This window comes from Argiope bruennichi, chromosome 8 (genome assembly GCF_947563725.1).
Source record: "Argiope bruennichi chromosome 8, qqArgBrue1.1, whole genome shotgun sequence".
In the NCBI taxonomy this organism is placed as follows: Eukaryota; Metazoa; Arthropoda; class Arachnida; order Araneae; family Araneidae; genus Argiope; species Argiope bruennichi.
The window spans coordinates 15,599,875-15,627,039 of record NC_079158.1 but is presented as its reverse complement, the minus strand read 5'-3'; the positions used below and the strand labels follow the sequence as shown (position 1 = coordinate 15,627,039).

The 27,165-nt window shown below is 26.5% G+C and overlaps 1 protein-coding gene across 2 annotated transcripts; it reads right to left on the bottom strand.

The window, feature by feature from the left end:
• Positions 1–222: 222 nt before the first annotated feature.
• LOC129981157 (tuftelin-interacting protein 11-like) lies at positions 223–20,817 on the bottom strand. 2 transcript variants are annotated; one of them, XM_056091861.1, is made up of 16 exons: positions 20,744–20,817; positions 19,325–19,442; positions 17,704–17,849; positions 16,195–16,331; positions 15,522–15,582; positions 14,644–14,856; positions 12,103–12,250; positions 10,896–11,178; positions 9,974–10,118; positions 8,338–8,528; positions 7,278–7,474; positions 6,962–7,180; positions 6,461–6,667; positions 4,348–4,508; positions 1,398–1,475; positions 223–474 (listed from the first exon to the last, which is right to left on the bottom strand). In XM_056091861.1, exons 2-16 carry the CDS (start codon positions 19,428–19,430, stop codon positions 301–303), a joined length of 2,466 nt encoding a protein of 821 aa, XP_055947836.1. In that variant the 5' UTR covers positions 19,431–19,442; positions 20,744–20,817; the 3' UTR covers positions 223–300. The 2 variants fall into 2 exon arrangements, with proteins under 2 accessions (XP_055947836.1, XP_055947837.1); XM_056091862.1 differs by lacking the exon at positions 20,744–20,817 and adding an exon at positions 20,557–20,654.
• Between the last annotated feature and the right edge of the window lie 6,348 nt (positions 20,818–27,165).

The window sequence follows — 27,165 nt, the reverse complement described above, 5'->3', positions numbered from 1 at the left end:
AAAATCAAAAATCAACACTACTTACTGAAATCAAAGTAAAATCATTTAGAAAATATATATGTCTAAGAAATATATAACTAATTTATTTTGAAACAAAAATTTAGGATGATTTACTAGATTTCAATAACCACCTTTACATTTGTTTTCTAAGAAATAATACTTACAACCCCAATGATGGGATGATCAATAAAAGTACAAGACATTTTTATTAAAAATATAAATAATTTTTGTATAAATTTATTAATGCTAAAAGCAATTTACATAAAACTATTTACAATTTTCATTTTATGTTGGAAACTTTCAACCTGCAGTGTCCAATAAACTTTGAAGGGATGTTGGTACCCAAGTTTTCTGGTTGAAAACAAAAATAACCCCTCTGTCTAAATACAATAAGCTACTTCCAAATCTATACACTTGTTTTCCCTCTTGGTATCTACCAGGGACGGGCATGAACAGAATATTACTCTCTTCAGCCTGTAAAGAAAAAATTATATAATGTGTATCATTAATAAAAAACAATAATAATATTTTAGTCTAGTACAGAGTTAACTTAAAAAATAATGAGAAAAATTTCAACATTAACTAAAAATATTAATATAATTCACTAATTCATGCATGTATATATTTTCAAACAGTTTTTTTCATTACCAAAGCAAAAAATATAATCTGGAACAGTTCATTAAAAGTTGATTTATGTTTCAATACATTTCACAGTTGCTTACCTATACAATTATTAAAAGAACATTTGAATAAATACTTGATAAAAAAATTACTAGGTTATTACAAATTTGGGGGGGGGTGGAGATTGAATTCTGGTAAATAATTATTACTGCAGTAAAATATTTCCATGTATATTGTATTTAATACTTTTATGGAAAAGCCTTGGTCTATATGAAAATATTTAACCAAGTGTGGGATTAAAACATGAAATATGTAAATTAACATCAGTTGATTTTAAATGGAAAATAATGATTAACATCTTTACAAGACCGATGGAACATCTACATACAATTAAAAAAAATCAATAAAAGTTAAAAAAAAAAAAAAAAAAAAAAAAACAATCTTGAAACTAAATAATTTAGGCAAGCTTTTAAGGTATTCAAAAAATAGTGAGAGATTTTTTGGTTGAATAATTTCATATATATTTTTGTTTAATAATAATAAAATAAGAAATTATTTTATAATTTGTAGAGCATCTAGGCTACCAAAGCTCACAAATTTTCTACATTCTGTTTTAATGTCAACTACATATAATATCTAAATGATATAATTATCTCAAAAGAAAATATACAGGCGAAAAACGTTTGCATTTCATAATAATAAAAAATACTAGTATTGCTATATCTGAGCAAAAATGATCTGAGCCATTCATAAAAAGATTGATTACAAATTCTTACCTTCTTTTCAATAAGTTCTTTAAATGATGATGTAATAGATGCTGTGGATGTAGCACCCCTTATAGTTTGCATCATAGCCTGAAAGAAGGAAATAATAAATATAATTGGTAAATTCAAGTAAACTTTTACCACTTCTTGTTTGAAATATAAAAAGCTTTATATTATTGCAGAATAATTTTATAGAGGGGATATACTAATTTGCAAAATTTTTAAATGGTTTGTAGAGGTACTGATGCCTGATGGTGTAGTGGTAGTGCTTCGAGCTCCCAATGAATGGTCCGAGGTTCGATCTTCGGGCTGGGCAAGGTCGACACAGCCTTTCATCCCTTCAGTGGGTTGATAAACTGAAAACCAAGCATGCTTGGGAACTAAACACTGGGGATTCCGCATTAAGCTGACCACCTACCAAGACATGACTTGTACCCCAGCTCCTCAGTCAAGAAAGCAGATACGGGCACTGTAGGCCTTGGCCCACATAGGCTGTCATGCCACTTAGTTTGTAGAGGTACCATTTAAAAGTACATAAGAGAAATAATACATCAAATAATAACAAAGCTGCACTCACAGTTTGAGATCTAGCACTTCTTTATTAAATACTCAATGCACAAAACTATTTATTAATAAAAAAATTGTATTTAACTTTTTTGTACCAGCTTTTAAAACTTTAAAAAAAAAGCTCAAGAATTTTTAAAAAAATATCCCAATATAAATTCCTTTGTTCCCTAATCATTTTACAGCCAAAATTTTCTAGTTTAAATAATATACAGAGATGTGTTCATATTTAGAAATTTAATATGAAAATCATGGCAAAAGCAAGTTATATTGAAAAATAACTGTTGGCGATCTTTTATTGCAATAATCCTTTTTAAATCCCATAAAAATTATTTATCTAGTAATAAATTAGGCAATTTAACAATATTTTTTTTAACATTAACATAACATGCCACTAAAAGTTGAAAAATTAAGATTTAAAGTATTTTTATTTCTTTATTTTTTTCTAAGATTATAAAAAAGTGTTTTTTCTATTTAAACCTTTTTCTGCTGTTACAGATTATGCTCATAGGCAGAAATATTTTATTGCTTTCTGACTATAAGTGGAAATTTTGTTTTCTTATTTTTTTTAAATATTACAAAAAAACATCAACAGCACCTAACAGACTATCAAAGATAACAGACTCCAAAGATCAATTTTGCACAAATTAGTAAAAGTAAAAAAATAAATTAATTAATTAAAAAAAATTTAAGTCTACTTATTTGCCTACTTTTTACATTATTTTTCAAAAAGAAACAACAATCTCAACAAGATAAGCACAGTTAAATTCTATTCTACTTGGAAGACTCTTTAACTGCCTAAAAACATAATTAAAATATTGCATTTATACTAACATCTAGTAATTAAATCTGAAAGTTTCAAGTAGAATTTATGTAAAAACTAGCCGCCTTTGGCGACCAGCCGGTTCGCCGATCTTAATGTTCGTTAAAATTTTAATAATTAAATATTTTATGCAATTTCTACTTTAATAGCTTCTTCATCAAAATATTTTAAAACTTCAAATTTTGATTATCATATAATTCATTCATAATATTATAAAGGCCTTCAGTCATAATGTAATATGTATCTCTCATTTTCTGTTAGCACCCGTAGAATTTATGCTTTAAATTAAAGTGGAAAGAATTAATCTTCAATTAATATAATAATATTTTTTACTGAAACAAAGCATTTTTTTTTATAATCTGATTACTGAAAATAGAGTCACTCAGCGTTTAAACTTTATGGGCACTAAAGAATATCTTTTTTAATTTATGTAATATCTCAAGAGTTTGTCAACAAAATTTTCTTAGATTCATTATGAGCAGATCGATTCATTAACAATGTTTAAATTTAAATGCATCAAACACTAAGAAAATAAAACGAATCATTTAAAATAAACGGTTGAAAACAGGTTTTAAAAAAACTACTTAAAAAACGATGTACTTAAAACCATAAGCATATACAAAAAATATATAACTAACATAAATACAATTTACTTACAAAAGCATGCAACTAACCCAAAAATAATTTAAATCGTCCATTGATAACGGTTGTCATGGCAACAATCAGAACAGAATGCGCATGCATGAATTTTCTTCGCCGGTTACGTAACGCAAATACGTGATTTTTTCTACGCCAGTTGGGGTAACGCTATGCGGATTAGAAATTTTTAATTTCCTTCATTCTGTTTTATTTTAATTCAAAAGTACTTCAGAATAAATCTGAAAGATCGATTCATTAACAATGTTTAATTTTAAATGCATCAAACATTAAGAAAATAAACAGAATCGATTGAAATAATCCGCAGAAAAATTTTAACCCTAGCCTCATTACTGTTGGGAGAAAAAAATACTGAAGCCTTTCTCGTTGAAAGGAAAATGGAAGATTTTTTTGGCGGAAAAGTTGGCGGTTGGGAAAATGGAAGCTTTTTGGCGGGAAAGTTAGTTTTTAATTAATAATTAAAATTCTAATTAAAAATTCGAAAAAAGGAACCCCAGGTGCACATTCCCAACCTCCAAGGTATACATGTACCAAATTTGGTAGCTGTATGTCAAACGGTCTGGCCTGTAGAGCGCCAACACACACACACATTGAGCTTTATTATAAGTATAGATATAAAAAAAATAATAAGTTTAAAACTAACATATTTACTAATCAAAACAATATTTTATTTCACTAAATAATACTTATTTAAAATTTTGTCAAAGTATTAAAAAAATTAACAAAAATTTCCATTTCTTAAAAGTATTGTAAATACTTTTAAAGGTGTCTCTTTCTTAAATGATTATCACTCATTTATTTTAATTGCAATTCTAATGTTACAGTTGAGTCTCCTATGTAAATTATACTTTGTATTAGTTTCTTTTTTCTTTTTTTCTAAAAATGTATATAGACATTAAAAAAAATATGGATGCTTACTTCATAATCTCTTCTGGGCTTGACATGTCTTTCTAATTCTTGTTGCCTTTCAATGTTAGTGAGATATGCCATGCTTTCTTTGGCACCGGGTTGTTGACCAAGAAGTCCTTGGGGTGCAGAAACAGCTCTATTCATTATTTCAAGAGCCTGTCTAAATTGTTCTGAAAATAAAATTATTACAAAAACATAGCAATAACGTATATTTAAATGAGATATTGCTTTATAAAATATTATTAAAAGCAAAAAAAAAAAAAAAAAATGCAGCATTATGAAATGAATTTGAATGATGAAATTCTGCATGCAACATTCTATCTTTAATTTATTATCTAAAAGTATAGATATAATTATTTTCTACTCTTCGATATAATTCTTTATCATTTTTTTATATGTTTAATTTTTCAATTTAAAGAAAACTCCATAGTAGAGTATCATCACTCAACATTTTGTTCTTTTCAACAATGAAAAATAAAAATGTATTTTGTAATTTTCAGTATTGCTTGGCAAGTTTAACTATTTACAAGAGGTCAAAATCGAATCAATACAAGGTATTCCATCAGCATACTGTCAATGTTCTAGAAGACTCAAAACTAATTAGACCACAATGGTAGTTAATACTGCTATTAAAAACATATGTTTTTAAAAACGTTTAAGTGTTTTAATCATTAAAAATTTAATACACATTTTTTTTCTTTTTATAAACTAAATTTCTGGGTGAGAGGTGTTTCAATGGAAGATATTCATGAATTGATAATTGCTCATGAATATGTGAAATAAGAGATAATGAAATAGTCCAGCTAGCAAGTAATAGTAAGGAGAAGTTTGATAAACAGCTGAATAGGGAATGAATAAATGCTTTTAAAGTAGCTTTAAATACAATAATCAACAACAACAACAAAAAAACTTCAAGCACATAAGCGATACTTTTCTAAGAGATGGGATGAAGATATCAATTAGCAAGGAAACAACTTACATCTGAAATTCGTTTTCAAAAATCTAATTATTTTAAGAAGGATATATGATTAATTACTGAAGTTATAGTAATTTCTCTTTTATGTGATATATCAAGAAAATATTGTGTTTAATACACAATATAATTTATTTTACATAAAAAGTGTCCCCCCCCTGTCATTTGAAATTTTTTCTTATTTAACATTAGCAATACCCATATATGTTGATACTGGAGATAGTACAGTATTTTGCAATATCAAGGAAATTAAAATGCTAATATTGAAAATTAAAATCAAATCAAAAGGGAAAGCAATCTGTAAAGAAGTGCAATTAACAAACTATCTGTAGGCATTTTTAAGATGAGCATGTGATTTAAGTAATACAAAAATGTTAAGTCACAATCAAAAAATAACAACAGTTTCAATAGCATACAAAAATTGGAAATAAAATATTTTGACTTATTTGTGAGAATTAAGGAAAATAATTCAATTACAATTCTTTTTAAACAAAAAAAAATTAAATTATTTCTAGATTACCAACTTTCATAATGCTAATGATCATTACTACTAGTATTTCCTAGTTCTTTATCAATTATTTATTTATATATTTTATTTTAATTCCAGTTTAACCTGTGAGGTACATCTTGCTAGGACAAGTACCCAGTCCAAGACATGAGATATGAAAAGATAAAGAGGAATGACAGAAAAGGGGAAGCAGAAGCTGATTAGGGGTCAATTTTAATTAAGTCTTTCTTTATTTCTCCTCTTTTATACTAATTTGGTATAAGAGACTTAAATCCTGTTATTAATAGGATGCACAATAATTGTTAATACTGATGCCAATTACACAAAGTTATACAATAACTTTTCAACAAATTTAATTGAAAGCCAAAAGAATGATTTAAATCTAAAAAAAAGATTCATAACCTATGAGTCATATCTTGATGGAAGAGAGAATAGGAACAAAAAAAAAATGCATTCATGTAGAAGTAAAAAAATAAATAAATAAATAAATAAAAAAAGGAATTTAGAATAATTAACTGAAAAACCTGAATCTATCAATGAATAAATAAAATATCATCTTTAAAAATTGAGGAAAAAATTTAAGTGGAATAAAAGATATTTTTGTTTTAATAATTTGCAATTATAGAGCACAATTAAATTACCTTTTATAATTGGGTGTGCCAATAAGGATGATGGTAGCATAGATTTCCAACCTGTGTACCACTTTGTGACTTCTTCATAGTTTGGACTATGTGTCAACCAAGTGAAAAGGACCTGTAGCCATTTTGGGAAGAAATTTTTTTCCAATAATGTAACCATACATGGTTCAGGCATCATGTCCATCCAAGCCATAACCCAATTCCAAACATCTACAAAATTAATTAATTAAATGTAGTTTCTTACATTCTAATAACATTAATCATATATCTAATAAAAGTTAACATTTCCAAAGTTTAAACAACTTTTAATTTTATTCATAAAAGGCTTAATGAATTAAACAGAAATTAGAATGAAAACAACCACCTCAATTCAGTCAAATAATTTGCTTTTTAGAAGATGAGTCTATTTAATAAAAATTGTATCACTTTTTATTTTCATATGAAGATCTTCTAATATGATGAAGTATGAATAAAAATAAAAGATTATATTCAGAAAAATCATACCTAAATGTTGCTGATGAGGATTTATAACATATGCTTGTAAAGCCATTGCCAATTTAGGAATTATATTGTTGATAACAAAAGCATCCATAATGCCTTGTGAAAACACAGATTTCCATGGCTCCAGAATCAACTTAGCAGAACAATCACTAGGATGCCAGTTTATTAATGCAGATGCCAGTTTCTGGCGTATTGGTGCATAAAGTGGTTCCAGGCGAGTACCTAAGGATAATCGCATTTCATAATTTATTTATAAGGCTTGTAATAAAATAAATGAATTAAAAAGGCATCAAGATAAATTATTTCATTTTTAACATACCCATTAAAGGTAGCCATGGATGTAACCAGGAATGTACAGGTAATGTATCTGTTAGAGGATTCCATGCTTCAACTTCTTTTTGTAATTTAGGAAGCACTAATTGTTCTAAAACATTTTCAAGTATCCACGGAGGTAATAAAGGTGTCCATGTATCAAGAAGCTCAACTAAAGGAGGCCAATTACGAGCATTCCAACTCCTGAGAAAAATAATCAAATATATTAAAGAATAAACACAAAATAAATCAAAAGAATTTTTTTTCCCTCGTACTCTTTACTTCTGCATTTAAAATATCAAAATGGAAATTTAATACCATCTGATTCATCTATAAATTTCAAAAGAATTAAAGACCTATTTTGTTAAATGCAAACTTAAACAAAATCTTTTAAGAATAAAATTTGATAATAATACAATTATTGAAGAATTGATTCATTAACAATTTGAAAAATCAAACATATGATATTTACTGCATATAAGTTTCATTTGAATGCAGCAGTAACACTATTAAAAATCAAATGAAAATTTAAAATAAATCCCTATTATTAAAATAATAACTTTCTACCTAAATAAAACAACAAAAAATTCCATGTGTTAAAAAAATCACCCATATTTTTAATTAATGCAATTACACAATCAAGAAATTAAACATTCTGGACTTTCAAAATTAATAATAGATTAGCTATTTGAAAATAGTTATCTATTCAATATGATGCAATGACTGAGAAGTAAAATGCTACTTTATCAAATAAAATATTATCTAAAATAAATACAGAATAAAAACTATAACAATTCATTTTAAAATACAGCTCACTGCGGTATTTTCTAAATGCATATCTGATTACTTAAAGCTATAAATAAAATTATTTTTTAAAATGAAAAGGAAAATATTCAAAGAAAATATTTCTAATTCATTGTAGGAAAACTTTTCATAATATAATCAAATAGTAGCAGATATTCAGAAATAGGTTTTATAAAATGAACAATACTGATGAGAAAACTACATTTCTCACAGATGCTGGAAAATGGCATCTCATTTTTAGCTCTATAAATATAATTACATACAAAATCGCTTTACGAACAGGGGGCATCCAAACGTCCCAAACAAGGCGATGATAAGGCTGCAGTTCTTGCTCTAATCCTGAATGACCACTAACTGGATTACCACATTCCAACAATGCTTTCCAATCTTGAAATATGTCTATGCAGTGATGTTTTTGTTCCAATGGTTTCCAGTCCTTCATTAATTTCTCAACCTATATAAGATATTAAAAATTAAAAAAATTAATGTGCATTCTCAAGTAATTACAACTGCAAAGAAATTTCTTTTAAAAGTTAACATATTTTTCTGCTGAAATTAATGTTAGTGAGATCAAAAAGATTGTTACACAATTACAAAATTGTTGATTTTTTTTAATAACAATATAAAAAATAAATGTAATCTTCAAAATAATAACATTTAAAAAAACTTCAACAAGCATTTTAAGCCTTTTTTTTTTTTTTTAATTTTTGTTGGGGAATAATTTGAAAAATCCCAATGTAAATTTGCAATAACTTAGTGTTTATTTACGAATCGCCTTTTTTGGAATGGCAATTATTATCTCTATTGTACAATGAATTCAAATTTCTAGAAAGATGAAACTGATTGGCAACTTGGCATTTGTAATAGAAGCCAAGTGATTTCGGCATTTTCAACCATATGATTTGAAAGGAAGATAGCATTATAGATAAAAGCATCAATGGTGATTTAGAAACTAGTTAAAATTTTTCTCTCTCTATTAATAGAAAAAAAATTATGAGCCAAAAAATAAAAAAGAATGGCTATTAACGATAAATGCAAACACAATTTTCTTATTAGTGTATTTATTTTAACTTTCAAGATATTCTTATTGTTCATCCACATTTGCATAAATAATTGTAAAAAAGAGTAAGAGCTGTAGGAAAAATAACTTGGGAAAATTTATTTTGAGGTTAAATTTCTCTTGATAACAGTTTCTTTATAGACTTTAATTACATTCATCAAGTAAAAAATCTAGTTATTTTTACAAACTAATTAGTCATAAACGGCACAACTTCAGTAATGCAGAAATGCATCATTGCATAGTGAAATATGGTAAGTTACTCTAACCCCATTGGTACAATTATAAGCCTCACTGATACTATCAGAATTACGAAAGTTTAGTTATAAAAGTGTTGTCTCAATGATAGATCCAAGCCTCCCAATAAAATCATACATATGTCTGTTGACAATTAATTATAGGTTTTGGATAGGATCTTTCAGGGAGATAAGACAGGAGCAATAGATTACTGCATAATTACATAGTGCACAAACATAACAGTTTGGAATTTCATCAAAATAAATGTGTACCAGCAAAAAATATGTCATTTGGGTGACCAATCAAAAGCAAAGTATTTCTGAAGCAGTTGCTATAAAAATATTTCCTGTATTACTGAATATCTAGCAAGATATCAATTTTTTGCATATATCTGAAGTCACTCATAATATTTATAATGAACTCCATAAATCTGCCTAAAATCTTCAGAAGTCCCCTTTTCAATGCAATTGAAATCTATAATCCATTATATAAGTGTTTTTCCAGTACTATAGTAGAGATAAAAAATATAATGTTTTCAGTAGCACTACTTTTATATAACTTTCATTCATACATATACAAAAATGATAATTAAAAATGCTACATACCAAAGGCACAACTATAGTAATTGCTAGATCGCTTAAATTATACATCTTGTATTCTTCATAAAATTCATCCTGCAAATCTTTGAAGGTTCTGGCAGCTATCTCAAGGGTTTCATTACTATCATCATTGTTGCTGGAACTGTCCATACTGAAAAAACAAAAAGTTTATTTTAGTTTTGTACATCCCAATTCCAATCGGAAGAGAAATATTACTAATATATCCTGGCATCTTTTTCCAAGCGACTACATTAGTATTTAATTCTTTTAAAATATTTCATTCAATTTTTACTTTTGAGTAGAAAAGTATACATTTTTCTATGAAAAAGAGCCTAAGTATTTTCACCCACAGAAAGTTTTACATGGTGATAATAAAATATCTAAGATTATACAGCATTTTTTTTCATTAATTATTAATGAAATATTGCATTAATGTGAATGTTATAAATAAACTTTCAGCACTGAAAGTATTTCTTAAAAATTTCACATATATATAACTTCAATACTTACTTACTAAGTTAGGCAAGTTAAACTTACCTCTGGAACTTTTCTTCTTTTAAAATTTTTATATCTTATAAATTTTACACAATTTAATATATTATATGATATATAATTTAGTATAGAAATATTTAGGAATCCACTTTGCTCTTAATTTGTAATTATAAAAGCAATGTGAATTTAGACTATAAATAAAAAAGGAAACAAATAATCATTTCACAAACAAAAGCAAAACTTGCAAGTTTTAAGACAGGAAATTGCATGTGGGAACATAATTGATCAAGTTTGCTTCTATAAATATTTTCATTAAAAAAAAACCTATGATACATTATTCTAAAAACTTCTTAGCAGTTGCATTTTAAATTCATGTGCTCTTTCAACCAATGTGAGCTTGTCATTCTTAATCTCAAATGAACACACATACACTTACCTGTCAACAATCTTAAGAACCTTTTCTAAAGTTAGAATCTGTTTTTCTTCCTGCACTAATACCTGCTCAAGGCGTTTCTTTTCATGCCCCAGATTTACGATTCTGTCCTCATTATATTGCTTCTGACGGTCACAGCGGATGATTTTCTGTTTTTCATCATCCCTGAGAAGTTTCAAATTGTGCTCCAATTCTGGTAAAGAAAAATGTTCCCCTTTGCTGGCTTTTGATTCATCGGCATCTTGTTCGGGAGGTTTACTATGTTGTTGATGAATCTGATGATATCCTAAAATTCAGATAAGCCAAAAGAAAAATGCATTAAAATAATATTTAATGAAAGGAACACAAGGAATTATCTAAAAGATATGAAAATGTATTTAAAATTTTTTACAATGTAATAGTACATTAAGGCCGAAATGAACAAATTAATTTTAGAATTAATTCAAAAAACCTTATCCTATTTTATATAGACAAATCTGAAAAATGCCATATAAACTTCACCATTTCATAATTAAAAATTTACTTGAAATACTGATATCAAAATGGAATTATTAAGATAAATATTCAGTAATTAACTCATAAGTTTACACGATTCATTAGAAACTTTATTCTACATAATAATTCACAACTGAACCCAGAGAATGTGAAAGACAATAGACCTTCCTTTCATTTACATAACCAAGAAAGTATGAATATTCAATGAAAATATAATGGAGAAGTAAGTAGTTGTAAGTAGGTAACTAAGTAGTTGTATCAAATTACAAAATGTTTTTGTATACTTTAAAGTCAAATTCTAACACAGTTTTAAAATAACAAAATGCATAATAAAAGATTCCTGTACCTCTTTTTTTAACTAGAAGAAAGTAATGTATTAATAAGATGAACCTAAGTAACAACATGCAAATTATGACATTTTGAAAAAATAGTTTAGTTTTATTCTAATTTGAAATTTCAAGGCCTATATGTATCTTTATGGATAAAAAACATCATTATCCGAATAAATGAGAATTCATATTCATAATTACATGAATAATAATTTACAATATTTAAAATATAATAAAGAAAAATGAGGTCCGAAGCTTTCCATTCAATATTAAATCATTTCAGCCAATGAGCTGAACACTTTGAATGCTGAAAACTCTTTCCCAACACCTAGATAATATGAAACAGTGAACATGATCCCTGTTCATCCTTAAATTAGCAATCTCACCTGACAACACTCGCTGTTCAGGACCTGTCATGTCAATTACCTTCACACTGCTAAGACCGCTGGCATCTCCTCTGAATCGTTTGGATGCTCCTTCTTGGACAGCTTCTTCAGCACTTTGAGTAAAATATTCAACCTTTGGTTTACGATCCTACAGAAAAAAAAGGAATGAAGAACTGAATGAAACATTTTTTGAGTTCTTAAAATTCAAAATATTTTTTTATTTTATTTAAAATGTTTCTTCCACAAAAAACACAAATATTTGAAAATTTTTAGATTTGAAACTGAGATATACATGCATAAATTTCAGAAGGAATTTTAAATAAACTGCACAGCAGAAATACAGAAACCAAAAGTATTTCCTAATGATGCAAATATTAATTTCTAATATTTTTTAACAGTGAATGCTAATGCAGTAGCTATTTATAAAGAAGCTGTCTATATTAAGTCAAGATACCTTCCATTAAAAAAAATTTTATAAATTTTTAAAATACTTATTTTTTTAAGCAAAAAAATTCACCATTAAGATGCATTAGATTATCTTTCTGAGCAAGTTATACATATAGAAATATTGTAACACTACTTCACCATCCAATAACTTTTTTAAAATTTAAATAAATGATGTATATGTACATTTATGCTCTTACAACTTCAATGTGAGGTACAATTCTGAATGTTACTACTAGAGAACTAATATAGTGAATGCAAATAGTTTTTTTTTTTTTTTAAATAAATGCATTTTCATATGAAATCGATTATGATATATCATTTTTTTAATATGAAACATTAGTATTTTTTAAAATATGAAATATTAAAATAAATTTGTAGACAAACCATGAAAAGAAAATCCAGAAGAGATCTTCAGGATCTAAGAAGTTTAACATACAAAATTCATAATGTATTTCTCCCTTTACCTTCAAATATGTTGGAGAAGAAATAAAACCTATTTCTACAAAAAAAAAAAAAAAAAAAAAATGTAGAAATGGATTTTTATCCTTTCCCATGTTTTTTTAAACAAGGTATTTAGTTGGGATATGAAAAATTCATTTGAGTATGTTAATTTTTTTTTTCTTTGCACATAGAATGAGAAAGAGAATATATTAAAAGAAGAGTACTTTTCCCTCTCATTCAAACCCACAATAAAGTTACCATTTGTTTCACTATTTCAATTGATAGTAAAAATATAAATTAAGAAAATCTAGAAGTATACATATAGTTTTTTTATAATAATTTTTCCAATTTTAATACTACTTTAACATGATGTTTGTCAAAACTTATGCTGAGTCCATTCAATCACTGTGTAATAACATTTATCCTACTACAAGCAATATGAGAATTACTATCTTTAATCAAGGTCATAAAATTAAAAAGTCAACAAATTCAATATTAAAACAAGTAACAGAGTATAAATTTAAAATGTAATATAGTCAACTTTTTGTATATGAAAAAAAAGAAAAAAAAAGTAACTTAACTTCTGCAAGCTTTCAACTTATATACCATTTTGAAATATTAAACAAAGTATTCATGAGACTTTAGTAATTTGCTTTGTTCTATAGTAAATAGGATTTAGTAATATGTCCTTGCCCATTATATATGTACTACATGTAAAGATAACAGAAATTTAAATTTAAAAAACAAATCTAATTTTATAAAAAAAGAATCCTTTATTTTTTACATATGGAAGACTTCTAATTAGCATAGAATTAAACCAAGTAAGTATTTAAATAAGAGCAACAAATGAAATTGTAGATTCCCAAACAAATTAAAAACAAAGAATTCATTTATGTTATTGCCTATAATGCCTTATTGCTTTTCTTTTCTTTTTTTTTAAACTGCAAAAATTTTTGGATACATATTTAATTTTTTTATGGTATTCTTCACAAATATAAAAAGTAACTGATATTCTACTAAAAGGTATCTTTTTTAAATGTCAGTAAATCCACTAATATTGAAATTAATTGCATATGCTATTCAAATATTGGAATTTTTTCTCAGTCTTGGAAATAGAGCTAATGCATGAACAGAAAAAGAAGAAAAAAAGGAGAGTACAAAAGAGATGAGTTTTTATTGTTGTCTTGTTTTTAGTGCTATGGCGACAATCTTTCAATATTGCAACATTTAAAGAAATAGACATTTTTAGATGGAAAAAAAATAATCATGGAATTTAAAACTAATTATCCTTTTCCAAATTTTAAAAAAAATTTCAAAATTCCCATTTTTTTCTGTTTTATAGATGATTTTAAATTCTCTGCATTTTTCCTGTTCTCCGGCTCCTATGGTAATCCTATTCCAACTTTAAGAAATCTTGTGTCACATGAAATTAAACAAAACTAAAATCTGTTACATTTTTATAAGGCAAATCTAAATGCTTTTTAAAACTTTTCTTTCATAAATCAAACAGTTAAAAAACAAGCACTGTATTCATAAAAATTAGCATTAATAAACATTTCTGCATATGGAATTTTTTTTAAAAAGAAATATATTTTTACCTAATATTTTGCTTTAATGCATTAGAATGAGCAAGCAAGAAAAACAAGTACTTACCCCAGTTGTCTTCTTCCATTGACGCTGATGCTTTGCAGGTTCTTCTTCACCAGATTCTTCTTGGATAACACCAGGCCCACTTGCACGAGTCATTGTTGGTTGTTCTGGACCATACAAACCAATAGCTCCTTTACCTTTTCTTAATTTTGCCTCTATAGGTGTTGTTATTCCCTGAAGAGATTTTCCTAATCCCATACCAGGTTTGTAACCCATCTGAATGGTTATAAAAAATGAAAATTACATCATGGTTAAGAAAAATGGCAACATAAAAAATACCAAGTGGTAATATAATACAGACATTCTGCACAAAATACTTTTCTGTTATACTTTAAAAATAATAAAAATACCAATATTTGAAAAAAATATGAGAGGCAATAATTAAGGATAAAATATTAAATTAGGAGTATTTTCTTATTGGTATTATAAATTGTCTTTTAATTGCAATATAGATAATTATATTATTTGTTTTTAAATAAGTCATTTTAATTTTCAAATATACTCCTGCAAAAAAACTAAAAATATATATTATAATAATTAAATATATTTATTTATTTAATCTTATTTTTTACATAATTTTTAAGAATATTTTTCAATCTAAATTAATTTTGTTTGAATTTTAAAGCTCCATCAAAATGTAAAAAATTATTTAAATTACTTATTATGTTTTTTGTTTTTGTTTTCCTTTTTTTTATTGACATACATTTTGAAAAATCTAATCAAATAAATCAATCATAAACTGAAAAATTAAATAAAAAAAACGTGTTTTTCCCTTTTGCTGGATTTAAACATTGACTTAAATAATAATGTTATTGCTAACCAATCTAATCATTACCACTTCACAATAAAAAAAATTGTAACAAAAATAAAGAGCTTCATACCTGCAATAAAAGCTTCTGACCAATTCCCTTAGTATGTTTCTCCCAGCTTCCAAATTCATTGCTAAAAGTGTTTTATAATAAATAAGTTTTTATAAATCAAAATTTGAAGCAACATTTTTTTATTTTTAAAGTAAATCTCATTTTATTTCAAAAATTCACAGATGAAAAACAAAATAAAAATGCTACTTCTGCGGGTCAATCTAGACTTTAATAATTATAAAATATGAAAAACCGAAAACTTAGCTAAAAGTTTTATTTTATTTGGCTGAAGGTGAGGAGGGAAGTATCATATTTTTAAGAACAAACATCTCATTTCAGAAGTAAAATTAAGGAATTTCCAAGAAAAATAAAAAATAAAAAAAAGTCTAACTCAAAGGTTCTGCTTAAATATAGTTATTTATATTGAAAAGTTTATGAAATTAAATGCTTATTTTTCAGTGTCCTAGCATCTGGATAAAGAGTTTGATGAAAAATTTTACAATTAGGTTACTGAACAAAGCAAAATTAAAATGTGGGTTAAAATCTGATTATTCTGTAATGAAATTATGGAACTATAAATTTACACTAAATTATAATTAAAATTATTACAACTTTATTTTTATAAACATGATTTCAAAGATAAAGAAATATATCAAATAATCTAGCACAAAGAGTGGAAAAGAGAGAAGATAACCTGGTAGAATTTTTTTGAAGCGATCTTAAACCTGCAATTTGACGAGAATTGCGACTACCACTCAACCCACTTCTTTGATTAGAAAAGGTTCTTTTAGGTTGTAGCTTAACAGGTGGTTCTTCATCACTAGATCCTTTCTGAAAGTAATAAAAAAAAAAAAAAAAAAAACAGATTAGAGAAAATATATTGAAAGCCAAATAATTTTCCTAAAATTTTGTAAAGATAATAGCTTCTAATAAAACAAAGACCGTTCAATCTATCTACAAAATTAGATACCCACTAAAAAATTTCATAGACAGGCAGAATAAATCACAGTATAGAAATATGTTGTTTTAACATAGAGTTGAAAAGTGAGAAAAATATTTGTAGGTAGCAAAACAAAACTATTTAAAGTAGCATTAATATATATATATATATAATATATGAAAGATACATATGAAAATTATTGTATAGTGAACATATGAATTCAATGCCGAATGACTCTGCTTTTAATTTTCATATTAAAAAAAAAACAATGCTTGGCTTTAGTAATTTTTTTTTATATTAATCACAGTTTAACTTTTCCTATTTAAATTAAAGTTCAAATTGTATGGGAACTGACAGAAAAGTAGAGAGATACCTAGTAAAATAAGTAGAATAGCTAATGGTCTATGTAATAGTACAAGGGAATTATATGATTATCAAAATTTGAAGCTTTATAATATTTTGCTGAAAAAGCGAAGTTAATAAAATATTAATCGAGTATTAATACCGATGAACTGGCTATCACCAAAGGCAACTAGTTAATAATAGATCACAGTGAAGTATCATGAAGGAGAAACTTAACACTAATTTAAAATTAGGAACTGAGAATCGCAATTGTTTATATCTCAGCACCTATTTACTCAAAATACCAAAACAAATTTGAGATATTTTAAAATAGAGAATTTGGATATGTATTCAAAATCAGATATTATTAATGAAAAGAATTATGTAAATATAAATATAAAGATGATCCCTAGCATGAGAAAATATTGCATATAATTAAAACCACAATTATAGGTATTTATTATTTCACTATATGATAATTAGTTTTGGAATAACCTGAAGCACCAGATACTTTCTTTGATAGAATATCATCCAGGTTTTCATATTATAACTGCAGTCAGAAGAATTCCAATTTTAATGCTTTTTACTATATAAGAACAAAATATACATAGTTCACAATTTTATAAAACAGCAACTAAATTTTATTTTTAAAAATTAGTTAAAAATCTAACCTTTATTATAGAAAGAAATTGGCATTTCTATTTTAATACATAATGTAGTTCAGTACTGTAAATTATTTAATATTATTCATTTCCATCATGCTTTGGTGTGTAATATTTTATTTTGGATATGACAGATGTCTCTAATTACTCAAAAAAGTCTATTTCTTATTTAGCCTCTCACTTCCCTCTCCTATTTAAGCAATTCAGAATGAAGTTCATAAAATTCATTTGTAAAAAAATAAATTTCAAATCCACTCACCTCCTCTTCTGATTCTTTTTTTTCTGGTTTTTCGCCAACAGTTCGGACACCACCACTCACAAAATTAATTTGAGTCGAACCGGGTATATTTTTTTGTCCAAAACTAGGCCTTTCATCTTCATCACTGTCATCACTAGCAAAAACTCCTGAAAAATTAAAATCCATCCAGCTATCAAATAAATTTTTAAACACATATATTTTTTAGAAGTTTTTCGTTAAAAAAAAATTAACGATGAGAAGAAAATATATAAGTACATTTATTATTTTTTATGATAAAAATGTAAATTACATAATTACTAATAAATAGGTTTTCTTATAAATTTTCCCCTATATAATTAGATGATAGGACAACAATTACAAGAAATATGATATGAAATCTCTAAAAAGGCTAATTTTCTAGAGCCTTTAATGAATGATCGGTTTCTATTATCACTAATAAATAAGACTAATTTTATATCAAATTCAAAAATGAGCATCAGATATTCATTTTTAATTTCAGTTAAAATGAAATTATGTTATGAAATATAGAATAAGAACAAAAAAGATGAAATTTTATTACATAACAAATGAAAAATAATTAAATCAGCTAAATATTTGTAAAATTCCAAATAAATTGTGCAAATTTATCATCTGTAAATATTCAAATTACTACATCATTATTTAAATTGCTAAATCCATATTTCTTTATTTACAATATCTTTCATCTCACAATGAATAAACTATAGGAAGTTATTGCTTAATTTTTTATAACCAAGTAACAGTAATAAACCTAAATAAATACCTAAACAAAAATAAATAAATAAATATACAAAACTGCAGAAAAATTAAAATAAAATCCAAGATTGCAAATTTCAAGTTATCATGCGAGAACATAATTATTTTTTTAATTATTATTTGTCTCAATTTAAGTCATTAACCAGTTTAAACTGGTTTCAAACAATCACGAGACTTCTCTATCGGTCTCTATCTCTCACTCTCTCCATATATATATATAATTTTTTTAAACTTTCAATTTCAATTTTTTTAGCTAGCAAGCAAAGTTTTGGAGCTCGACCGATTTGGAGATGAAATAACTGCTATGATGTCATAGTTCTAAGTCAACCTTTTAAAAATGCATCTGCTGTCAAAGAAGCATACACAATATATAAACGGATAATTATATTTTTAATATCACTATGATGTTATAGGACTATTTCTATTAGAAAGGTTCATATATACAGAACTTAAACAAAGACAAATAAAATAACACAGCTTTAATGTCAGACAACTTAGAAGAATCATGAACACAGAATCAGAAAATCATTTATCTGAATTCAAAACTAATTAATACTTGCAGCAAACCATTTCATCACCTGAGGTGACAAGTTGAAAAATAAAATGAATAAAAGAATAGTATAAAAAAATTGCTTAAGACATTAAAAAATTGTAGAAATATTACATAGAAAAAAATTAATCAGAATTGATTGATAGAATGGAATTATGGATATGCTAAAGTCCATGTTTCTGCAGCAATGTGCCATGTTTGAAATTTACTGAAAATTAATTATTAGTATTTTTATAAATGCAAAATAAGAAAATAATGTGGGAAATATTATATAAATAAATATATATAAAGCTATACCATATATCTGTTGCTTTTTTGTCAAATTATGTCTTACTCTGTTAGGATTAAATTCATTTTCAAGATCCCAATCTGTAACTTCGAATTTCTCAATTCCATCTGTCATTGCTAACTATATCTATAAAAAACAGAATATATACTTTTAGTGTACAATTGGCATTGCATTATGATTAAAAATCTAACAATCTGCTTCTACAATTACAATGGGTTTTGAAGAAAATGGAGTAACAAAATAAAACACAAATATAAAGAATAAAATTATGTAGCATACTAAGATATCACTCTTTTCTTAGAATATTAATAAAAATTTGTTAGGTGCATAATTAATTTTTGTTAACTGCATGAAATAAACAATAGAAGATCAAATATTTAAAACTATACAACAAAAATATAGGTTTTAAAATTTATTTGAAAATTAAATCTAATTAAAAGATGATAGTTATTTGCATGATATACATGAGAATACCTATTTTAAATCATTAGCAATGGCATCCAAGTCACCATTGATAAATTTTACCAACTGTTCATTGAGAGACAGTTCAACAGAAATAGATATGAAGTGTTTTTGAAATGTAAAAGTAACTGAAATACTAATAAATTGCTCCCAATAATTTTTATAGAATCATCTGCTTTCATAAAAGCACTTGAAACAATAAAATACACAAGTTAAAAAACATCAGAAAGGAAAAAAAAAAAAAAAAAAATTTAAACTTTGTAAATAATTTAACAATAAAAAAAATTGCTGCAGCCAAAAGCTGTAGATTTCTCACTAAAATCTGATTATATAACAACTATTAAGTGTAAAATTGCCATTTAATTATAGCAGATTTAAAATAAAAATAATTAAGTACCTGCTAATATTTTTGAATGAATTCAGTTTAAAATCAGATACTAATTTTAAGTCTTCACTTAGATTAAAGTAATTAGCAGCAATTTAGATTTTAAAGGCATTAGAAAGCAAAGAAAAATAATTGGATTACATAAAAACAATGACAAGCAGAGTATCAACTTAAAAAAAAAAAAATTCGAAAGAAAATAACGTTTATTATAAGAACTTCAGAACACCATTTCAATTCTGCCATTTGTTCCCTTCTAATTAAAAACCTTTTAAAGAGTATTAACGTAAAATCAAAATCTTGTAAACCGATCTGATAAAAATTTAGTTTGTGATGTTTTATAAACAATGAATGATGGGTGAAAGATAATTAATTTATATCTAAAAAAATACACACAAATTTATTCAGCATACGGCTTAAGCGGATTACAAACATTAAATACTGTAAAATAATTTGAAACATTCTAAATGCACTATACAACAAAACTATAAAAAATTCTCAAGATAATTATAAAAAAAACAGAATAACTATAACAACTATTGTCAAGAAAAAGGAAAACATAAATAAACAAATGTAAACTAACATGAATAACGTCGCTTTTATTAATTTTTCAGCAAACGCAACGGTCAAAGTTAATATCTAGAAACAGAAAAAAAAGGCTGCCCACTCAACTCAGTGACCATAGAAATTGCGCAAATATGTTTTTTGAAATAAGTCAAACTAGGTCATGTGATAAGTGTAAGGTGACTCACGTTTACTCACATTTTCACATCGGGTTACTACTCTCAAACATTAACAGCCACTAGTTTGCTACTTTAAATAATTATTTATTCTTTATTCTATGTCTCCAAAGGTGATATAAACTCATTCGTAGATGAGAAATTTATATGTATATTCCCAAATTTTTATTATTCGTCAATTATTTTATAGCGATAGTACCTTTCATATTTAATCTTGAGAAAATACGTTACGGTACAGATTATTTACACTGTGTATATAGCTGTAAATACGTTCACAAAAAAATCAAAGGAATCATGCTTAATAAAAAAAAATTAATAAAAAAATTTTGAGCTATGTGTATCCTGTAAATTTGTGATTGGATTATTTCAAGGTTTCTTAAGCTTTCTTTATGCATAAAAGTGTTTTTTCTATACACTGAAAAAAATAAGATGAAGCCATTTAACGAAAAAAGTGTTTCTTACTACTATATGATGATAGTGGTCTCCAAATTTATGTGGCATATGTCACCTGCCATATATTATTACAGGTTTCGGACTTTTATCCCTCCTCAGTTCATGAGAGTAGTAAGAAAATAATAAAAAAAAATCTTAAGAATTCATTTTTATAAATATAATGAATCGATTAGTTTGAGTAGCAGAAATCAATGGATTCGCTTGATTTCACTCAAGTCCTGTTTGGTAAATACATGTTTTGAAACAAATGTAGGCTATCTGCAAATGAAGTTGAGTGTTATTAGCGGAAGTATTGATGAACATTAACGAAGTATCAATGGAATAACTTCTTAGCGTTTTCTTATAATGATCGGGAATATAAAGTAATTCTTAGACAAAAAAGCTCTTTTTAATGGATAACGTGTCCTATTGTTTCTCGATGTTTTTTAGTAAAGGAATGCTTATTGTTTAATAATTTATAGTTAGGTGAGTTTTAAAAAAATAATGTAGTTCAAAGCTTATATAAATTCCAATTGTTGCATGATAGAAAAATAAGCCATAAAAGACTTTTTTTTTTTTTTTTTGCCTCTTACAGAAAACAGATCTTTAAAGTCAATAATATTTTGCTATGCATAAGATTATATGGTAAATATTTTAGCGGCCAATTTTCTTGCAATTTCATAAACTATAAAAAAAACACAAAAAAAAACGTATGAATTTTATATGAATACGAAACATTTTCATATACCGAAGTTCAGCATCACATTCAATATTTTATCAAATAAATAATAATATTTTGCTTAATTACATTACGTTTTTTTTTCTTAAGAATAAATATTATCATTGTTATGACCTCAATAACTGGAGTGCTTGATTATTAATTTATTTTTACAGATTTAATTAAAAAATTGATTATGAAACACGACAGGAAAATAAATTTGGGGCGCTGATATTTTGAGATTGCATTTATTTTGAGCTTGTGAAGCACAGAAAGAGATATCTTATTATCAGAATAATTTGAATGGCAATGAAGGGGAACCTGGAATTGCACTATAATGATGAACATATGAATTCGAATTCATAAGTCATTCGATTTTTTTTCTCTGAATCTTTTAATTTTTTAATAACGTATAATCTATAATTTCAATTTATTTTGACTTATTCGAAATTAAATCTAAGAACTGAAAAAGATAAAAGAAAACTTTTTGTATATTTAGTCGTTTTGTTACTTAAATATTTTTATGAATGAATATATTCAATTTTTTCATCAGTATGGTGACTGTTTAATCTGAAACTTTATTGCATATTTTTTTTTGTATTTAAAGTGTCTCATAAAGAGTTTATTTGTTTAAATTATTTTTTAAATTATAAAAAAAGCTTATTTATATTTATTAAGACTTTATTTACAGAAATTATTTACTAGATATTCATTATTTATATTTTATTGAATGTTTTTGACCATTTTAAACTAAAATATTGATATTTTTACTTACAGTAATAATTTTAAATCAACTTTTTGTAAATTAAAATATTTGAAACCGAATGTTTGTTGTGTTTGTTGAATGTTTGTGAAAGCTAATAATCTGTATTAAAACTATGAAATTTAGATTCACTGAATCTTTAATTATGTTCTTGAAATAACTGTGAACCATAGATAGCTTCAAGATAAAAGCACTAACATTATCTTTGCAATTAATGGTTTAAATTATATGGACATGTTTCTTAGTGAGCATTCGAAATGATAATGATCTTGAAAAATGTTGAAACGAATTTTTGGTGAATATCCGAAATGCAGACTCCCGATGAAAGTTTTTGTAATTTTGGGTGTATCATACAATTTTGAATCATTTTCATTGTTCGACCCAGAAAAAAAGAATTAAAATTAAAATACGAATAATAGGATCAACCTATAAGGGATTCAAACTAAATTTAAAACAAAAAAATTCTTCAGTTATTAACATTATTTTTCCAGATATGGATTGATGTATTTTATTTATCACATTTTTTATTATTAGTATCACAAAGTAATTTCCAAAACTAAAATCGGTCAAGGCATGCAATCGATTGCGACTCAAAAAGACTGATTGGTTTGATAATAATATCGACTGGGCAGAAAATTGGAATCAACCTTCACAGCGCTACTTTAATTCAAACCTATTAAAGCAAAAACACGAAAACAATTAATTTTTCATAAAGAAATTATTGCTATGTTTATTCAGTTTTAGTTGTCAGTGCGTTATAATGTTAATGATTAATTTTTTAAACAATAAAGCAATGGATTTTTTTTAATGTTTACCATCTGATCTCATTTCTACAAATTCTCTCCAAATGTTTGTGACACCCACATACGTGTCAAAAATAATTTTCATGTTGAGAAAACCGAGCCTATTAGTTCTTAAAATCCATGTAAATCTATAGTTAATTGTATACCTAGAAACAGCAAAATTCGAACTCCTTTCACTTCTGATTCTAAGCCACATTCCGTTTTAAGTTCCACAAACAAAAATTTTATAATTTATCTAAATAGTAAAAGCACCCCTATTTCAAATTATCACTTAAAGTTCAGCTTAAGAATGCTTACAGCCTTACACTTAAAATCGGCTTAAGGATTTTTATCCCTTTACACGGAGTATGAGAAAATGCTGAAGTGAGAAGTTTTATAATTAATTAAATAAAAAAAGTGGTAATTAGATCAGGAAATAAGAAAACATTTTAGAATGAAGTTAACATGGGTTAAATTAAGATAAAAATTAATAAACTAATTAAGACTTAGATTAAAAGATAGCATTACACACAAACACACACAGCCTTTCTTAAGCAGCAAACCAATCCTAACAGCAGAGAAAATTATTACAATCATACCAAAAGAAATTTTAACTCTAAACTGGAAAAATTGGAGAGGAAAAAAAAAACCATTATGCACAACTTTTTTTTATTCTTCTTCCAAACAACAGATGTCACCACGTCGTCAGTCAGATGAATTTATTATAAACAAAAACATTGATAAAGATACTCCTTTGCGAAATGGATCCAACGAATTTCAGAGATATGGTTAATGAATTAAACGAATTAACTAATATAATCACGGTATATCAAAACTTAAAATATTTATACAGTCAAACCTTTAAAGAATTTGAAAATGCAAAAAACTTAAAACACAAATTACAATTACTTCTCATGGCTTTTAGAAGGGTTGTAAATAAAGCTTCTGACTAGTTCTATCTTAATAGTTCACTCATAATTTACTGAAATGCAAATGGGATTAAAAATAGAATTAATGAATTTAGAACATTTATGAATAGGTATAGCCTCTATATAATACTACTTCAGAAAACGTATTTGAGACCACAAAAGATCTTTCTAGAAAATTACGTATCCTATTATAGCTACCATTACAATACAAATTATAATGGAAAGCAGCAGGTGGAACCGCTGTCTTAATTGAAACAACTTACCATATAATGAAATACCCCCACCCCTCCCCAACATTTCATTACGTAGAAACCTCTAGGGTAATGCTAAATTTTAAAAATAAAGATCCCATCAAAATTACTTCTATTTATACCCTTAATACAGAGTTCACCATAATTACTTTCAGTCTTGAAATCCTAATTCAAATTGGTCCGAATCAAATCATTGAAAGTGATTTTAACGCATGCCACGCAAACTGGAGTTGTCATTACAACTGAACAAGATTAATTTTCTTAAACTAATCATGTATAAGAGTAGGTTTTAATATAATAGCTCCTAATTATCCCCCTATATTCGGTGCATTTTTGCAAACATAACTGACCTAGCCAAAGATTTTCTTTATCCTTACGAAATCATTTCCTTACCAGAACTTAGTTCGGATCATAATCCTGTACTTTTAAACTTTTTTATTAAATATGCACTACTTAATACTACTGGAAAAATTTTAATTGATTTTAATTTAACTAATTTTAGCCTATTTAAATACAAACTTAAAAACACACCGAACTAAATTTAACCAATATGGATTCACCTGAACAATTAGATGATGCCATTTTAAAATTTGAACAAATACATAATTAACCAAATCAAGATCTCTGCTTCTATTTCCACCCCTATCAACCAAATTTATGTTGGTCCATCGATTCAAAAATTAAATAAGGAGCGTAAATGTGGCAGAAAGGTAATCTAAAGAACCAGAAAATATCGAATACTTGACAAAGAAATAGTTAATTTAAATAACAAAATTGAACAAAACAGTTGCATTGACAAAATTACTAACGTTCACACATAGAACAGCACCTTATGGGAATTAGACCATTTAAAAAGAAATTTAAAAATACTCTTCTACTTTTAGGCCAACGGATAATGAAAAAGCCGAATGTATAGCTAACAGTCTAAAATCCCAATTCCAACCAGACCAAAATAATAAAATAATCACCAATAAAATTGCTGCTAAACTTAAAAATTCCTTTAAATCGCCTAATGAAACTAAGGATTCCTAATGAAATCATAAAACCTAATAAAGCCCCTGGAATAGACGTTATAAATAATAAGATGCTTAAAAATTTACAATAGAATGTTATTTTTATCTAAATGTACTAATTTATAAAATATTGATTTTATGCCTATTTCTTACACGATGGAAAATAGCAACAATAGTTTACATATTAAAATCGGGCAAAGATCCATCAGACTCAACTACTTATAGACCCATATCCTTATTCCCTTCTATCAATAAAACAGCTGAACATGTAATTTTTAAAAGATTAAATAATCACCTCGAAATTTACAATATACTTATATCCAAACAATTTGAGTACCTTTCAACAACACACCAACTTTATAGAGTAAAAGAATTCGTCGAAGATGTTTTCCAAAATAAACAAAAAGCTGTCGTAGTACTTTTATATATTCAAGAAGCCTTTGATAGAGTCTCGCAAGATTGTTACAAATTAATAAAATACGATACTCCTATTTATTTAGCTCAATTAATTATATCTTATATGAATAATCGTAACTTTTAAGTTAAAAAGGAATTTTCCATCCATAAAAATATATCGGCTGATATAGCCCAAGGATAAAAAATCGGGCCCATACTGTTTTCCATCTTCATTAATGATATCTCCAAATAATTCAACCCTTCTCTGTCTATTCACTGATGATGCAACAATTTTATCAGAAATAAATATCCTAAATATATTCAAATTGCTCTGCATCAGCAGTTAAAATCGCTTGAAGGCTGGTTCGAAAAATGGAAAATTTCAATTAGTGTAACTAAAGCCGAAGCTATTAATTTTCTTAAATCACCCATAAGCCTCAACTCCCCCAGATTTAAAATTAATGATCTCCCCTAAAATCCAACATTGCTGCCTTATTGCGACAGGGGAATGTTCCTGGGTGGAATGGACGAAGTACGTCGGGTGAGTATTCTCCTGGTAGGGTCACCCAAAGCGTGAAGGCCATTCCATTATACTCAGCTAAATGCAATGTAGGCATGAGGCAAAATCAGACTTCAGCCTTTGGTGCCTCTAGGTCCTTGACCTCTTGAAGCTGCATTTTAAGCCCTTTTATCATGACTCATCGATTAGGAGACAATGAGCACACTGCCAGGCTGTGCTACATTGTTTGAAGGCGTTCGGGCTCATGGACTTAGTTTGATGTTATTGTCGACCAGGTGGAATAAACCACAACACAACAAAATTAATGATAAAATTATCTCGTAGTCTCAGAATTGTAAATATTTTGGCGTAATTTTAAACAGAAGATTCGCCTGGAAACCCCACTTCAATTACACCAAAAACAAGTTCTATGATCTAACTCGAAAATTCTTCCCCCTAATGCCGAGGAGCTCAAAAATGAA

Bases quoted from the DNA above. Each gene is read 5' to 3' on its own strand.
- LOC129981157 (XM_056091861.1), bottom strand. From the start codon at position 19,430: ATGACAGATGGAATTGAGAAATTCGAAGTTACAGATTGGGATCTTGAA. The intron at 15,583-16,194 runs GTTATCTTCTCT...AAACACTTTTAG, and splicing joins CTTCAAAAAAATTCTACCAG to CAATGAATTTGGAAGCTGGG. The intron at 11,179-12,102 runs GTGAGATTGCTA...TCTGAATTTTAG, and splicing joins TGAACAGCGAGTGTTGTCAG to GATATCATCAGATTCATCAA.